Source organism: Rhinolophus sinicus, linkage group LG15 (genome assembly GCF_036562045.2).
Source record: "Rhinolophus sinicus isolate RSC01 linkage group LG15, ASM3656204v1, whole genome shotgun sequence".
Lineage (NCBI taxonomy): Eukaryota > Metazoa > Chordata > Mammalia > Chiroptera > Rhinolophidae > Rhinolophus > Rhinolophus sinicus.
In genome coordinates this window covers 2,830,613-2,849,485 of record NC_133764.1, presented here as the reverse complement: position 1 = coordinate 2,849,485, position 18,873 = coordinate 2,830,613, and the positions used below count along the sequence as shown (strand labels likewise).

Genomic DNA, 18,873 nt, shown 5'->3' with positions numbered 1-18,873 from the left:
AAGGATAAATGCACAAGAAGCACTTATACTCAGGAAGTGGCAACTACTATTATTATTATTATTATTATTATTTTCCATGGAAATCTGATAGCCCATAGCCAAAGCAGATGCTAAAAAGCCTATTACAAGCAGACGAGTCTTAAAACTAGCCAGAAACCTTTGTGCACCACACTGCAGACTCAAGCTACATTAGAAAAAGCAGGTGGGCTAATAAGACAAAACTAAGAGGAAAAACAGGTGTTGTATATTTCCTGTTTTAGTTTGGAATATTATACAAAACACTGGATTTGGAATGATTGGGAATAAATGTAGAGGAAGTGGTATTGGCATGGAATGACCATAGGCTTTATTTGGAGCCAGCAAAACTTCAGTGCTGGTCCTGCTGCTTGTTCCCTCTGTAACATTGGGCAAGTCAGCTCCAGAGCTGGACAGTGGCTTCCTCATCTGTAGCTTTGGGCTTGTTAACCTTTGCTTGAAGGGCAAAATGTGGTAATATGTGCCAGGTGCCTAGCCACAGTGAGTACTTGACAAACTGTAGATATTGTTATGAGGTATGTATTTGATGCAATGTGGTACATAATATGGAAAGCAAAGCCTGTGCTAGAGAAAGAACAGGGAAGGAGTTGATTGTGGAAGAGGTGTGGGAGAGTGAGAATAAAGAAGCCTGTGGGATGGTAGAATGACCAAGGGGTGAGAAAGAGTGGACCAGTAGGAGGGACATTGAGCTCGAAGTTACTTTGACTGGAGAGAGCATGTTGGGGTTCTTTGCTGGATGAGGTGGCACTGAAAAGGAGAGCAAAACAGAAGCAAGGCTTTGGGGAAGAGCAGAATGCAGTGCTGACAGGACGAGTGAGGAGATGCAGGAGGGAGAGAGGAAGCATAGGTAGATGCTTGAAGGTAGGGTGACTATGATCGCTAGGGTCAGTATAAAAAGTATGAGGAGTAGAGGTTCCAGGGTGGCACCTCAGGGAATTCCATAATCTCCTCCTGTCCTTTAAGGGGCAAATGAGAAGCAGATACCCATAACAGAGACTAAGAAGTAAGAGGAAAAGCAAGAGAGAGCAGGGTCACTGAATAAAGGGGTAGAGTGTCAAGAAAAGAATGGTGCACAGTGCAGGTACAGCAGAGAATTCAAGAAACTTAAGGAATAGAGGAAGTGTCCACAGGACTTGGCAATGAGAGTTATTGGTAAGCTTAATAAAGGCAATTTTATTGGAGGGTTGAAGGCAGAAAATGGATTATGGTAGGTTAAGGGATACATGGGAGGTGAGGAATTTGTATCCCTTACAAATGCAGTGTAAGATAATTTCTTACACTGCAGTGAAAATAATTTCAAGAAGCACTGTGAAGAAGTGAGAGAAGACCGTAACTGAGAGGGTTTCAGGGATTTGAAATGTGAGAAAATTAAATATGTTTATGTTTGGAAGAGAAAAAGCTAGACTAAAGAGAGACGGTGAAAGTGTCAGGAGCAGAGGGGAGTTGATCTAGGTCCTTGGAAGTGGAGGCTAATGGAATTAGAACACAGGAGTAGAGATTAGCTTTGAATGCAAGGAGTAGCACCAAGATGGTTGTGGATGCAGATAATTTTATAAATAGCAGAGGAAGATATTCAGAAAGTTTCTGCCTAAGCCACTAGAAAGAAGTTGTGTATACGTGTATACTGGGCATCACATCTAAACTCGACTACTTTTCAGTTGTGTGATCTTGGGCAAATTTCCTAATCTTCTGAGTTTTGTTTATTTAAAAATGAAATGGATTTCAGAATGGGGCTAAAGTTAGATAATACATGGAAAGCTCTTAACTGTGCCTAGCCCATAGGTGATGTTCAGTAAAGTTAGTCCTTCCATCTTCTTTTCCCTTTATAGCTTTGAGACGTTAAGTTCTCTTCAAAAAGAGATCAGGAGATTTCACTTCATGTATATGCACAAATGCACAAAAAGAAGTGATTGAGATTTGAAACTGATTTAATTGCACAGCGACATTCAGAGGAGCACCAGCAATGAATTGGGTATTTAAGAGTTGGTTTTAAAGAACATTATGTAGTATTTTTTCTTTTTTTCAATAGAAACAAAAGTTAAACAGGCTAATGGAGACTTAACACAGTTCATTGTTTTAGAAAACCATTGTATAATCAAGACATTAGAGTTGTCACTGGAGGCCTTTAACTAGGCAAGTGCCAAAAGATAAATGGCTACTTATGCCTAAGTATTTGTTTAAATATATTTATATGCTTTCCTTCCCTTCCTGTCCTATCTCCCACAAACTAGCTCCTCCCCCTAACAAAAGAAAAACAAAAGGAATACACCCACACCTGTAAGGTTTTGAAAATCATTCTTTCTGTGAGGGTAAATAAATCTCTAGGCTAAATGCAGTTATTTTTATTTATTTATTTACTTTTTTACATAATATAATTTCTTGCTTTGCTATTTATAATGTTTTCTTCATTGGAAATTTAAAACTTTGTGTGTGTGTAGGATGTCACTAAAGTTTTGGGACATTTTGTTTTAGTCATTAAGTGAACAATTATTGAGTGTCTGCTTTGGCAGGCCTCGAGCTGAAACGGGGGATGTTAAGATGATAAAAACTCGCCTTCTCAAAAATTTCAGGAGCGGCAGACAAGCACATGTGATAAGTGGTATGATACTATTTTAAGTGTCACTTTTGGAAAACATTTAAGAAGTCTTTATTCTAAGACATTTGGAACTGTGCTTTTCTAAGGGAAAGATTTTCCAAAGAGATTTTTTGAGATTTTAGATGGAATTGAACTTTATGCCCACTTTTATGAAAAAAAAATATTCTTTAGTCTAATGGCTGTTCTGACTTGCACTTTATTATTAGGCCAGTTTTAATTTTATGTTGTTAATTTTAGTCCCTTCCAGATATGCAGCATATTCATGAAGAAAACTTATCCTCCCCACCACTGGGTCCTCCCAACTACCTACAAGTGTCCAAAGACTCTGCCAGTACTAGTAGCAAGAACTCTTCTTGTGACACGGATGACTTTGTTTTGGTTCCACACAACATCTCGTCAGACCACTCATGTGAGAATCTTTTCTGCTTGTACACATTCTATTTCTTAATTTACTTGACTAGTGTTTTTTTGTTTGTTTGTTTGTTTCCTTAACCTTTATATCATGCTGTCTTGTGTACAGACCCTTTTCACATGGACATTTTATTTAGTTGTTTGAATTCCCAGAATTATATACCAACCTTTCTAAAATCTGCTGTCATCTTCTATAAAACAATAACTTTGGATTCTAAAGGTAGATGAAAACTATAGGAAATGATCTCAAATTCTGTTTGTATCTAAAGAAATATGGAAGCCAGCAAAATGAAAGAAATTAAATTAAATTTAAGGAAAGGAATTAAAGGAAGACCTCTTTTGGAAAAAAATCTGAGTCAAAGGAGTCTTAAAACAATCTGGATGTCCTTCAGAAGATAATGGCATAAATTCAGGAATGAGCTTCATAAATATATAGGAAGAATTTTTATAAAGGGAGATGAATTTAAGTTGACTAAGTAAAGTCAGTGTTCTGAGGAATAGTGAAGGATACCAGAAAACCTACAAAAAAGAGAAATTAGATAAAACCATTAAAAAAAGAAGGAACTGTAGGTTTGGTTGTGAAGGAATAAGATCAGAAAAGCTGGAAATTTGATTAATAATTGAATAATATCAAGTTGATTATGTGCAGGTACAGATGGTTGGAGAAATTTCTATCAAGAGGTCTATTTAGTTGTTTATCAAATACTTATTTAATAGTTTCTTATGTTATACACTGTGCTAGTTGTTGTGAAGGTTCATAATCCCTGGATCTAACACACTTCGGGATTTATTGGTTAGGGAGGGAAAACATGGACATCACAGCAATAGTACGTGGCAGTTTATGATCAGTGCTATAAGAACTGGGAGTTACCTTTAAAAATCATCCAGTACAGTAGCTTTATTTCATTTAAAAAAGTAACCAAACTTTGAAAATTATGAATTATTTCAGACAGAAAATAATTGAGCAGGTACTCAAATCACCCATTATGCTAATTTTATTTATGCCAATTTTATTTATGTGTATTTATTTTGTTTTATATGTCTTTTTTAAAGATATAAAAAGCTGTAGGTACAGCTAAAGTCCCTTTCCTCATCCTGCTCTTGTCAGAGATATATTCTTGTAGATATTTTTATACTTCTACAGATGCCTATAGCCATAAATAACATACTTTTGTAGTTTTAGTTTTAAATAAATGCTATATGGAATGTTTCTGAGTTTGATTTTTTATTCATATATTTTTGCTATGTATCTAGATTCATATCTAGATGTGTATCTAGCTCATTTTAATATCTGGATTTTATAGTACCACTAAACCACAGTTTATTCATTTCTCTGTTGATGGTTACTTGAATTATTTCTGCCTTTTCACTGTTCAAAATGTATTATAGCAGATATCCTTTTGCCAGAATTTCTTCCAAGTGGATACTCTAGATATATACAGCTTCAACTTTATAAAATATTGGTACAAACAAGTTGTAGGCAACTAGTAGTCTCTGCCATGCTGCCCACTGTTATAATGGAACCTTCTACAGTTCTTTAATTATTTTTTTCATATTTAATTTTACCTAGAATTCATTTTTGTAGATGGAATAAGGTAGGGATCTATCAATTATTCCAGCATTATTTATTGAATAGTCTGTTCTTTCTCCACAGATACGCAATTCCAAATTTGTTAGATTTATATACAGGATTGCATTTGTTTTAAGGTTTTCTATTCCATTCATTGGTCTATGTATCTATATTATAATTTTTAAATAGTTGTGTCTTTGTGAAAGAGGAGGGGTGGAGAATAATGGTTGAATTGGGAAGAATTGATATCTTAACAATATATTGTTATATATATTGTCTTCCTATTCATGAACATGGAATATCTCTCCATTTATTTAGTTCTTCTTTGATTTCATTCATCAGAGTTTTATAGTTTTCCTCAAATCACATACATATTTTGTTAGATTTATATCTCAATATTTCATTTTTTGGAGTGCTAATGTAAATGGTGTTGTATCTTTAATTTCAAATTCCACTTATTCATTGTTGATACATAGGAAAGCAATCGGCTTTTTATATTAACCTTGTATCCTGCAACCTTGCTATAATCATTTATTAGTGCCAGGAGTTTTCTTGTCAGTTCGTTCAGATTTTTTTACATAGAAAGTCATGTCATCTGCAGACAGCAGTCATTTTATATTTACCTTCCCAACCTGTATACCTTTCACTTCCTTTTCTTGACCTATTGCGTTAGCAAGGACTTCCAGTGCAGTGCAGAAAAGGAGTGGTGAGATAAGACACTCTTGTTTTTTCACCTGATTTTAGTGGGAAAACTTGAGTTTCTTACCATTTTAAGGATGATATTAGCTCTAGCTTTTTGTATATATTCTTTACCACATTCAGACAGGTCCCCTCTATTTCTAGTTTATCAAGAGTTTTTATCATAAATGTGAATGTTGGATTTTGTCAAATGCTTTTTCTGCATCTATTGTTATGATCATGTGACTTTTTCCTTTTTAGTCTACTGATGTGAAAGATTACATTGATTGATTTTTAAATGTTGAAACAGCCTTGCATATCTGGGGTAATTCCCATTTGGTCATGATGTCTAATTCTTTTTCTACATTATTGGATTCACTTTGGTAATATTTTGTTGAAGATTTTTGCATCTGTGTTCAAGAGAGCTATTGGTAGTTTTCTTTTCCTGTAATCTCTTTGTCTGGATTGGTATTAGGGTAATGCTGGCCTCATAGAATGAATTAGAAAGGATTTCCTCTGTTTCTGTTCCCTGAGATTGTAGATAGAGATTTGGTACAATTTTTTTCCTTAAATGTTTGGTAGAATTCACCAAAGAATACGTCTGGGCCTGGTGCTTTCTATTTTGGAAGGTCATTAATTATTTACTTAATTTCTTTGATACATATAGACCTATTTATATTGTCTATTTCTTCATGTGTGAGTTTGGCAAATTGTGTATTTCACAGAATTGGTGCATTTCATTTAGGTTATCAAATTTGTGGGCATAGAGTTGTTCATAGTAGTCTTTAATTATCTTTTTAATTTCAGTGGGATCTATAGTGATGTCCCCTCTTTCATTTCTGATATTAACAATCTGTGTCCCCTCTCTTTTTTTTCTTAGTTAGACTGGCTAGATGTTTATTGATTTTTTTTTTTAATCTTTTCAAAGAACCAACTTTTGGTTTTGTTGATTTTATTGATTTCCTATTTTCAGTTTCATTGATTTCTACTCTAATTCTTATTTCTTTATTCTGTTTACTTTGGATTCAATTTGCTCTTCTTTTTCTAGTTTCCTAAGGTAGAAAGATAGATTATTGAGTTTAGAGCTTTTTTTGTTTTCTAATATGTGCATTCAATGCTATAAATTGCCCTTTAAGCACTGCTTTTGCTGTTTCCCACAAATATTGATGAGTTGTATTTTCATTTTCATTTAGTTCAGAATATTTAAAATTTTTTTTTGAGATTTGTTCTTTGACCCATGTGTTATTTAGAAGTGTGTTGTTTAATCTCCACATATTTTGGAATTTTCCAGTTATCTGTTAATTATTTTCTATTTTTGTTCCATTGTGATCTGAGAGCAGACATTGTATGATTTTTATTCTTTTAAATTTGTTAAGGTGTGTTTTATGGTCCAGACTGTAGTCTGTCATGGTGAATGTTCCATGTGAGTTTGAAAAAAAATGTGTATTCTATTGTTGTTGATGAAGTAACCTATAGACGTCAATTCTATTGAGGTGTTATTGAGTTCAGCTATGTCCTTCCTGATTTTTTGTCTGCTGGATCTGTCCATTTTTGAGGGAGGGTTGTTGAAGTCTCCAACTCTAATAGTGGATTCATCTGTTTGTCCTTGCAGTTCTATCAGTTTTTGCCTTACATGGTTTGACTCTGTTGTTAGGGGTATACATGTTAAGAATTGTTATGTCTTCTTGATGAATTTATGTAAATATGATTGTATCATTATGTAATGCCTTTCTTTATCTCTGATAACTTTTCTTAATTTGAAGTCTGCTCTGTCTGAAATTAATATAGCTATTGCTGCTTCTTTTTGATGAATGTTAGCTAGCATGGTCTATTTTTTCCACCCATTTACTTTTAATCTATATGTGTCTTTATGTTTTAAGTTGAGTTTCTTATAGACAACATATAGTTGGGTCATTGTTTTGATCCACTCTGAAATCCTTGTCTTTTGGAACATTTAGAGCATTGATGTTAAACATGATTGTTGATATAGTTAAATTAATATCTACCATATTTGTCACATTTTTCTATTCATTGTCTTTGTTCTTTGTTTCTATTTTTGTCTTCCACTCTTTTTCTGCCTTTTCTTCTAATTGAGTATTTATTATTTCATGTCTTTTCCTTTCTTCGCATATCAATTATACTTCTTAAAACTTTTTTTAGTGGTTGCCCTAGAATTTGCAATGTATATTTATTAAAGTCCCCTTTCAAATAACACTATACTACTTCAAGGGTAGTGTACATTACAATAACAAAATAATCCTCATTCCTTCCTCCTGTCCCTTGTATCATTGCTGTTATTAATTTTGCTTATATATAAGCATTCATAAATATATATGTACACATAAGATATTTACATAAGCATACATAACTGAATACATTGTTATTATTTTGAAAAAACTGTTATCTGTTCGATCATTTAAAAATAAGAAAAATAAAAGTTTTTATTTTACTTTCACTTATTCCTTCTTTAGTGCTCTTCCTTTCTTTTTGTAGATCCGATTTCCTGACCTATGTTATTTTCCTTCTCTCTAAAGAATTTCTTTCAACATTTTTTGCAAGGCCAATGTAGTGGCAACAAATACCCTCAATTTTTATTTGCCTGAGAAAATCTTTTATTTTTCCTTCACTTTTGAAGGATAATTTTTCAAGGTACAACTTTTCTAAGTTGGTGGTTTATTTCTCTCAACACTAAATATTTCACTCCACTCTTCTTGCTTGCATGGTTTCTGAGGAGAAATAGATGTAGTTTTTATCTTTGTTCTTCTATAGGTATAATGTTCATTTTCCCTGGCATTTTTCAGGATTTTTTCTTTATTTTTGATTTTCTGTTATTTGAAAATAATATGCCTAGGTGTACAGTCATGCACCACATTTTGTTGTTTTGGTCAGTAATGGACCACATATACCCAGGTGGGCCCTAAGATTATAATGGATCTGAAAAATTCCTGTTGCCTATCAATGTCTTAGCCATTATGATGTCTTAGCACAATGTGTTAAATAAGTGCCATTGTATTACAGTTGCCTACAGGGTACAATAACATGCTGTACAGGTTTTTATCCTAGTAACTGTAGGGCAACAGAATTTGTCACCCCAAAATATGTCTCTTTTGTATAAGGATTATTTTAGGCTGTTAATTCTAAGAAACAACAGACATGGGAGAAGTTCTGAAAACCAAATAAAAGTTACCCTCTGTAAAAGCTACTTACATTTGTAAGGGAAAGCTCCATTTGTAATGTCTCCCTGGCGTGTCAGGTAGAAGGGGGAATGACCTTATCTCCAGAAACTCTTATCAGTGCAGAAGACAGGGACTTAAATCTGCACAACAACCTTACCTTTGTTGACGGTGCTTTTCTTGGTCACCTCCCATAACTGACTCCTCCCACCCCACAAATTTTCTTTTGTCTCCAGCTGAAGATGGTACCTATATAAGATGGTGGCTTCAGCCACTTTGGCGAGTTACTCAGTTTTCCTTGGTCTCTCCCAGGTATACAGGAGATATATGTTGTTATTAAGCTTGTTTGTTTTTCTCCTGTGAATCTGTCTTTTATTACAGGGATGTCTTAACCAAGAACCCAGAAGAGCTAGAGGGAAAATTATTTTTCTTCCCTCACAGAGCAATACGATATATACCATATAGCTTAGGTGTGTAGTGGGTGCCCCATCTAGGTTTGTGTAAGTGCACTCTGTGATGTTTGCACAATGATGAAATCACCTAACCACGCATTTCTCAGAGTGTATCCCTGTTGTTAAGCGGTGCATGACTATAGTTGTTTTAGGCATTTATCCTGTTTGGTGTTCTCTGAGCTTCCTGGATCTGTGGCTTGTTGTCTGACATTAATTTGGGGGAAATTCTCAGTCATTATTGTTTCAAATATTTCCTTCTGTTACTTTCTCTCTTTATTCTCCTTCTGATAATCGCATTGCTCGTATGTCACACCTTGTGTTGTGTAGTTGTCCCACAGACCTTGGATACTCTGTTCTGGTTAAGTCTTTCTTCTCTTTGTTTTTTTTTGGTTTTCAAGGATTCTGTTGATGTGTTTTTTAGCTCAGAGATTCTTTCCTCTGCCTGCAGTCTACTAATAAGCCCATCATTTCTGTTACAGTCTTGTTGTTGTTTTTGATCTAGCCTTTTTGGTTCATTTTTAGGATTTCCATCTCTCTGCTTATATTGCCCATCTGTTCTTGCATGCTGTCTAATTTTTCCATTAGAGCCCTTAGCGTATCAACCATACTTTTAAATTCCTGGTCTGATAACATTAACATCCAGGCCATGTCTGGTTCTCATACTTTGTCTCTTCAGATTGTGTTTTTGCTTTTTGGTATGCCTTGTAATTTTTTCTTGATAGCTTTACATGAGGTACCTGGTGAAAGGAACTGCTGTAGGTAGACCTTTAGTAATGTAGTGGTGAGTTGTGGGGGAGGGCCAGCGTTTCTAGGCATATGATTAGGTCTCAGTCTTTTAGTGAGCGTCTGGTCTGAACTTCACAAATATTTTCCAGTTTCCTGGCGCAGGATGGCTAGTGGGGACTGGAGTTGGGTACTTTCTTTCCCCCAGGTCAGTTAGGCTCCGAGCTTAACTTGAGCAGATTAACCTCTGATTAACTAGTTACCCCTGAGGCCAGGTCTTGTTAAGATCAGAATGCTGTGACATACTTAAAAATATTTTCTTTTCCCTCTCCCTGCCAGAAGCAGGAAGGGATTTTTCTCTGATATTTACTTTGAGAATCTGATCAAGCTACTGGAGGTAAATCTGATGATATTGTGAGTCTCTCTCTGGGTCCTCCTGGAGTTTTTAACTCAGAGTTGTCTGCACCGAGACTCCAGCAGAATGTCAGTGATGGTTCAGGCTTTTCTGTCCTGGCTCTGATTTCCGAGGAGGTTTCTGCTGGTAGTCTCTTCTCAGGTAAGCCAGACCTCCCTGTATTTGCATGTTTGTTTCTCCAATCTTGGGGGCATTGGTTTGTCCTGGTCCTCCCCTGTCTTTTCAATCCAAGAAGAGTTGTTGATTTTTCAGTCTTTTCAGCTTTTTGCTTGTTAAGAGGGAATGCCGATTTTGCTTGTTAAGATGGAATGCCAATTTTCAAGTTCCTTATGGGAAACTAGGAACTGGAAGGCCCTTATAACACATTTAAAACATCTCTACAATTTAAAAATAATAATAATATAACAAATACCTGAATACCCTTCTCTGATTTTATCTTTTTTTGTCTGATTTTTCATGTTTTTGCCTTCCTGCTATAGTTTTAGGGAAATTTTTAAAAATGTTTTCTTCTAACTCTTCTGTTGAGTTTTTCATTTATGCTCTCATATGTTGAATTTTCGGAAGCTCTTTTTGCCTCCCTCTGAATATTATTGTTCTTACTTTAGGGTGCATTATTTTGTTTTATATTTGAGGACATTAAATGCATATATTTAACTGTTCCTTGAGATACATTTTTGTTCTTTTTTCCCCCACTAGTTTGTTTTGGAGTCTGGTTTTCACATTAGATTCTTTCCTTGGATATTTGATGATTGTTGTATGCTCATAATTAAGAATGGAAAATTAAAATGTTGTTTGAAAATTCTGTATATGGTAGGTCTTACAGATAGTGAGCCTCTGCATGGATAATACAGCTGAGTTCACTGACTTGGACTGCTTCCTTTTGGGGGTACTTCTCAGATCCCCCAGAGATGACTCAGCCACTCTTCTGCCTAAAGAGTATATACCTGATACCATAGGAATGAGCCAAACGGGGAAAAGCCTAGAGATCTCAATAGTCAGTGTGTAAAATTTCTCTTACTAATCTCCTTTTCCCCCAACCATTTCTCATTATATACTGCTGTCTTCATTTCCGCCTGGTGTTCTGCAGTAGAGACCTTCTGTTTTATTCTGTCCCAGGTATAAACATGCATTCTTTTCCTGTAGTGGGGGAATGGGTGTTGCCTATCTGCACAGAGCTGGGGAAAGGATATAAAATTCTAACTGCTTCCAAATTAACTTTAAAATAATCCTTTCAGTCCTGCCCTCAATGCCATTTTGAAAGTCATCTGGTACTGCTAATTACTCAGACTTTTGGGAATCTGGTATAAATTGGTTTACTTCTGGGCTTTATTTCTGCTTGCTAGGGGTTCTATCTTCTTGGGTATGCTAGGTCAAATACCACTTACATTAAATTTCTAACTTCCAAGTTTTTGTGGCTGTTGACTTTTCTGTTCTTCTTGCCTTTGTGAGTTTAGGCTCTTTTCCTATAGTTTCAAAATAGCAATATGGTATCACACTAACAATATGATTACTACAACAACATTTAGAAACTTTTTGTGGGTCTTTTTGTCTGTAGGAATGTCCTATCAAATTACTGAGTTTTAGTCTCTTGAAATAATGCACTTTAGGTTATTATGCTACCGAATTGATGTATGGTTAGGCTCCTTTGCTTTGTTTTACTTTTGATTCCTAGGGATTATTCTTTTCTTTTGATTTAATTTTGTTTCGTAATTATGTATGGTTTCAAACTCAAAGATACGAAGTGAAGTATACTTAGTGAAATCCAGCTTCAGTCTCTGTACACTGTCTACCCTGTTTCCTCCCATTCTCCTGTGGGCAGCTATTGTCTTTAAAATTGACTGAGCTTCCTTGTCCCACTTTTGTTTATCCCCTTATCCTTATTTATTTTTCTTTACATCTCTTATCACTACCTGACATTATTGCTTTCTTTCAGTACTAGAATATAAACTTTATAAGAGCGGGAACCTGAGATTTGCCAAAATAAATGTATTTCTAAATTCCGATTTGAGGCTACTCAAAGGGATATTTGTGATCCCCCCCCCCCCCTTTTGAGCATAGGTTAGCAGCATAGTTTATTTTATTTTTTAAAATTTATATTATTTGGGTAGCCGGTTAGCTCAGTTGGTCAGAGTGCGGTGCTCTTAACAACAAGGTTGCCAGTTCTATCGCCACATGGGCCACTGTGAGCTGCGCCCTCCACAACTAGATTGAAAAAACTACTTGTCTTGGAACTGATGGGTCCTAGAAAAACACACTTAAAATAAATAAAAGCTTTTTTAAAAAAAGTTATATTATTTGGTCAACACTGTGATTTCACATCAACACATATTAATGATTCTTTTATAGCCATTTAAAATCACACAGGGCAATGTGATGTACTGGATATAACAGTGACAAGGAATGAGGAGTCCCCCTTCTGAGCTCCACTCTTCCCATATACAAATGAAGGAGGAGTAGGTGAAGATGGCCTGTGGCATGTCTAAGAGGCCCCAGCTTCCATGACAACAACCCAGCAAGACCCAGGAGAGTGTTATGCAGGAGTGAAGTGGACTTTGTTTAGTCAGTTGTGCTAGAATGTGATATACACGTTCCTAAAAATCACCACAACCTGCAAACTGTCTAGTAACAATCACAGAGTTTATGTGTAAATTGGGATTAGGGGTACAACACTCAAAACCTTTGTCAGTGACACATTAAAAGGAACATGATAAAACAGTGACACAATTTTTGCACATGTTAAATGGTGAAGAAATATGTAAACACTGCAATAAATATGACACTTTACTTTGAAAAGACGTGGTATTTGCTTATAGAAGTGGGCATTGAAAGGGTTGCAGCCTATGAATTCAGCTGGGTGCAATGTTCTGTGTTCACCTATTGTTATTCATGCATGAAATTCTACTTAAGCAAATGGTCATTCTCAAATTGTTTCCTAAGAATCATATAAGAATAATTTACATTTTTTAAGCTGGTGGTATAGCAGAATTGACTGTGTTTTTCTCTTTTTGTTTTAGATGATATGCCAATGGGAACTGCTGGCAGACGAGCTTCAAATGAGTTCTTGGTGTGTGGAGGGTATGTTTACATATAATTAAAAAAAAGATTTTTCATATTTTGGGATTTTTTGTGATCTTGATTCTAAAGTTTATTTTGTTTCACAATTTATCTTTTTTTTTTTTTTAAATTTTGTGGTAAGAAAACCCAAAAAAACGTAAAGCCTGGAATCTTAATAACCATTTTTAAGTTTACAGTTCAGTAAAGTATATTCATAATGTTGGACAGCAGATCTCCAGAACTTTTTCATCTTGCAAAATTGAAACTCAGTACTCATTGTGTAACAGCTCTCCCTCTTTCCCCTTGCCCTGGACACTGGTAACCACCATTCTACTTTCTGTTTCTATGAATTTGACTACTTCATATAAGAGGAGTCCTACAATATATCTTTCTGTGACTGGGTTAGTGCACTTAGCACCGTGTCCTCAAAGTTCATCCATGTAGCATGTGTCAGAATTTCCTTTCTTTTTAAGGCTGAATAATATTCCATTGTATGTATATACTGCATATCATTTTGTTTATCCATGCATCTGTCGATGTATACTTGGAGTGCTCCTACCTCTTGACTATTGTGAATAATGCTGCTGTGAATGTGAATGTGCAAATGTCTGTTTGAGATCCTGGTTTTAATTTTTTTGAATATATACCCAAAAGTGGGGTTGCTGGATCATATGGTAATTGTATTTTTAATTTTTTGAGGAACTGCCATACTGTTTTGCTTAGTGGTTGCACCATTTTACATTCCTACCAACAATGTACAAAAGTTCTGATTTCTCCACATTCTCACCAACATTTATTAATTTCTGTTTTTTTAATAATAGCCATATTTTTTATAGCCATCTTAATGTGTGTGAGGTGATATCTCATGGTTATGATTTGCATTTCTCTAATGGTTAGTGGTTTTGAGCATCTTTCCATATACTTTTGGCCATTTGTATATCATTTTTGGAGAAGTTGTCTATTCAAGTCTTTAGCCCATTTTTTAATCAGGTTATTTTTTGTTGGATTGTAAGAATTTTTTTATTTATTTCGGGTATTAATCTTTCATCAAATATGCGATTTACAAATATTTTCTATTATTCTATAGTTTTTTTCACTCTTTGAGGTGTCCTTTGAGCATAGGTTTAAAATTTGATGTAGTCCCATTTATCTATTTTTTGTTTTGTTACCTGTGTTTTTGGCATCCATTTTCAAGAATCATTGCCTAATCCAATGATAAGGCATGAAGATTTTCTCCTATGTTTTCTTCTAGGAGTTATATACTTTTGGGTGTTATGTTTAGATTTTTAATCTTTTTTGAGTTCATTTTTTAATATGGTGTAAGGTAAGGATCCCAAATTCGTTCTTTGGTGTGTGGTTATCTAGTTTTCCCAGCACCATTTGCTGACAAGACTGTCCTTTTCCCATTGAGTAGTGTTGACACCCTTGTTGAAGATTGTTTGTCTGCATATGCAAGGGTTTGTTTCTGGGCTCTATTCTATTCCATTGGTCTATATGTCTGTCTCAACACCAGTACCACACTATTTCAATTATTATATCTTGGTAATATATTTTGAAATCAGGAAGTATGAGACCTCCAGTTTTGTTCTTCTTTTCTAAGATTGTTCCTCACAGATTTCATACGAATTTTAGAATAGATATTTCTATTTCTGAAAAAATGCCATTGGGATTTTGATAGAGATTACATTGATGTGTATAGATCATTTTGGGTAGTATTGACATCTTAATAGTAAGTCTTCCAATTTGAATATGGGATGTCTTTAATTTCTTTCAGCAGTGTTTTGTAGTTTCCAGCATTACAAGTCTTTCACTTTCTTGGTTAGATTTATTTCTAGGTATTTTATTCTGTTTGATACTATTACAAATGGGATTGTCTTCTTAATTTTCTTTATGGATTACTCATTTTTGCTGTATGGAAATGCAACTGATTTCTGTGTGTGACGTTGTGTCTTGCAGTTTTGCTGGATTTATTTGTTCTAATGGGTGTGTGTGTGTGTGCGCACGCATGTGTGCTCGTTCACAGTCATTAGGGTTTTCTGCATTTAAGATCATGTTATCTGTAAACAGAGATAATTTTACTTCTTCCTTTTTTATTTGAATGCCTTTTATTTCTTTTTCTTACATAATTGCTCTAGCTAGGAATTCTATGTTCAATAGAAATGATGAGAATGGACACCCTTGTCTTGTACCTATCATAGAGGAAAGACTTTCAAGCTTTCACCAATGAGTTTGATTTTAGCTGTGGGCTTTTCATATGTAACTTTTATTATGTTGAGGTAATTTCCTTCTATTCCCAGTTTGTTAAGTGTTTTTATCATGTTGAATTTTGTCAAATGATTTTTCTGCATCAGTTGAGGTGATCATGTGGTTTTCGTCCTTCATTCTGTTAATGTGGTTATTATAAAACCTATTTGGTAGTGGTGTATGATTCTTTTAATGTGCTGTTGAATTTGGTTTGCTAGTATTTTGTTGAAGGTTTTTACATCAAATTTTATCGGGGATATTATTCTGTAGTCTTCTTGTAGTGTTTATGCCTGGATTTGGTATTAGGGCAATGCTGAACTCATCGAATGAACCTGGGAATATTCCCCCCTCTTTAATTTTTTTGGAAGAGTTAGAGGCGGGTTGGTTTTAATTCTTTAAATATCTGGTAGAATTCACCAGTGAAGCCATCTGGTTCTGAGCTTTTGTTGTTGTTGGAAGGTTTTTAATTACTGAGTCAATCTCCTTACTAGTTATGGATCTGTTCAGATTTTCTCTTTCTTCATGATCTAGTCTTGGTAGGTTGTGTGCTTATAGGAGGTTATCCATTTGTTCTAGGTTATCCAGTTTGTTGGCAAGCAATTGTTCATAATGTTAATGTCCCTTCTTTCATTTCTGATTTTGAGTCTCTCACCTTTTTTTCTTAGTTAATCTAGCTAGGGTTTGTCAATTTTGTTGAACTTTTAAATAGATCAACTCTTAGTAGCTTTGATTTTTTTTTTTCTATTTTTCTATTTTCTCAATTTTTTTTTCTCTTTTTCTTTTTCTTCCCCACCTTCTTCCATCTCCCCCCTACCCCCAACTCCGGTTCAAGCCGTTGTTTCTCAGTCTAGTTGTGTAGGACACAGCTCCCTGACCCATGCTGGTATTATGAGCCTTGTGCTGCCCCCCCAGCTGAGGAAGTCGGTCACCAGTTGTTGGTCTGCCGCTCACAGCAGCTCACGGCAGCTCTCGCCGGCTGCTGACCACTCATGATGCTCATGGCATCACACGGCAGCTGATGCCAACTTCATGCTGCTCACTGCAGCCCAGCTCCAGGGAGAGCTGTTGTTCACAATCTTAGCTGTAGAAGGTGCAGCTCACTAGCCCATGTGGGAATTGAACCATGCGACCTCCGCGTTAGGAGCACGGCGCTCCAACCACCTGAGCCATCAGGCTGGCCGCTCAATTTTTTTTCTTGAGTCATCTTTGCCTCCTTTCCTAGCTTCTCTTCTTATAGTATAATTCTTTAACTTTACTTTTCTTCACCAATACGTGCATTTTTACCTAAAGAAACACTTCTTAGTAATAGTTTCCTTCACAACCCATATGACAATTTCAGTACATATAGGGCGTGTGATATCCATTTCCTGTGCATCCAGAGGAAAAGTAGGCACAGGCATTGGAGTTAGCATATCAATTTTCTTTTTTCAATTATAGTTGACATTCAGTATTATTTTATATTAGCTACAGGTGTACAGCATAGTGGTTATACATTTATGTAATTTATGAACTGATCCCTTGATAAGTCTAGTACCCTCTTGGCACTGTACATGATTGTTGCAACATTATTGACTGTATTCCCTATGCTGTATTTTACATCCTGGTCACTGGTTTATAACTACCGATTTGTGCTTCTTAATCCCTTTACCTTTTTCAACCAACCCCCCCACACACACACCTCCGTCCCATCTGGTGTCCATCAGTTCTCTTTATCAGTCTGTTTCTGTTTTGGTGTTGTTTATTCTTTAGATTCCACATATAAGTGAGATCGTATGTTATCTGTCTCTCTCTGTCTGACTTATTTCACTTAGCATAATACCCTCTTAAGTCCATCCATGTTGTTGCAAATGGCAAGATTTCATTTTTTGTGTGTGGCTGAGTAATAGTCCATTGTATAAATGTACCACATCTTCTTTATTTAATCATCTGTTAATAGGCACTTAGATTGCTTCTATATCTTGGCTGTTGTAATAGTGTTGAGGTGAACATAGGAGTGCATATATCTTTTCGAATTACTGTTTTGGATTTCTTCAGAAAAATACCCAGAAGTGGTGTGGCTGGATCATAAGGTAGTTCTGTTTTTAATTTTTAGAGGAACCTCTAAGCCATTTTCCATAGCGGCTGCACCAATTTGCAGTCCCACCGACAGTGCACGAGGGTTCCCTTTTCTCCACATCCTCATCAACACTTGTTTTTTGATTTATTGGTGATAGCAATTCTGACAGGTGTGAGGTTATATCTCATTGTGGTTTTACTTTGCATTTTTCTGATGATTAGTGATGTTGAGCATCTTTTTATATGTCTATTGGCCATCTGTATGTTCTCTTTGGAGAAATGTCTATTCAGGTCCTCTGCCCATTTTTCAATTGGATTGGTTTTTGTTTGTTTGTTTGTTTGTTTGTTTGTGGTATTGAGTTGTGTGAGTTCTTTATAAGCTTTGGATATTAACACTTTATGGGGTATATCATTGGCAAATATCTATTCAGTAGGTTATCTTTTTATTTTATTGATGATTTCCTTTGCTGTGTAAACTTTTTAGTTTGATGTAGTCCCATTTGTTTTTTGTTTCCCTTGCCTGAGGACATATATCCAAAAATATATTAATAAGAGCAATGTTAGAGCTTACTGCCTATGTTTTCTCCTAGGAATTTTATGGTTTTGGGCCTTACATTTAAGTCTTTAATCCATTTTGAGTTTATTCTTGTATATAGAGTAAGAAGGTGATCTAGTTTCTTTTTTTTTTTTTTGTATCTGTGCAATTTTCCCAATACCCTTTATTGAAGACACTGTCTTTACCCCACTGTATATTCTTGCCTCTTTTGTCATAGATTAAATGACTGTATAAATATGGGTTTATTTCTAAGCTGTCTATTTTGTTCCATTGATCTGTGAGTCTGTTTTCATGCCAGTTCCATGCTGTTTTGATTACTATGGCCTTGTAGTACAGTTTGACATCAGGTAGTGTGATACCTCCGACTTTGTTCTTTCTCAAGATTGCTGTGGCTATTCACGGTGTTTTGTGGTTCCATATAAATTTTAGGATTATTTGTTCTGTTCTGTGAAAAATGCCATTGGTTGCTTTGGGTAGTATAGACATTTCAACTATGTTAATTTTTTCTATCCACAAGCACAGTATATGTTTCCCTTTATTTGTAACTTTTTCATTTTCTTTTTTCAGTGTCATAATTTTCTGAGTACAGCTCTTTTACATCTTTGGTTAAATTTATTCCTGGGTTTTTTTGTGTGTGTTTTTTTAATGTATTTGTAAATGGGATTGTTTTCTTAATTTCTTTTTCTGACAGTTCATTATTGGTGTATAAAAATGCAAGCAATTTCTGAATATTAATTTTATATCCTGCTACTTTACTGAATTTGTTTATCAGTTCTAATAGTTTTTTGGTGGAATTTTTGGGGTTCTCTCTATATAGTATCATCATGTCATCTGCAAATAATGACAGTTTTACTTCTTCCTTCCCAATTTAGATGCCTTTCATTTATTTTTCTTGTCTGGTTGCTGTGGC

The 18,873-nt window shown here is 35.2% G+C and overlaps 1 protein-coding gene across 1 annotated transcript in view; it reads left to right on the top strand.

Annotated features, from left to right (window-relative positions):
* ULK2 (unc-51 like autophagy activating kinase 2) overlaps positions 1-18,873 on the top strand; it is a 96,088-nt gene that overhangs the window by 32,760 nt on the left and 44,455 nt on the right. The window contains exons 13-14 of the mRNA XM_019757412.2: positions 2,870-3,041; positions 13,069-13,129. Of these exons, the coding sequence (XP_019612971.2) occupies positions 2,870-3,041; positions 13,069-13,129 (233 nt within the window). The remainder of the gene's footprint in view (positions 1-2,869; positions 3,042-13,068; positions 13,130-18,873) is intronic.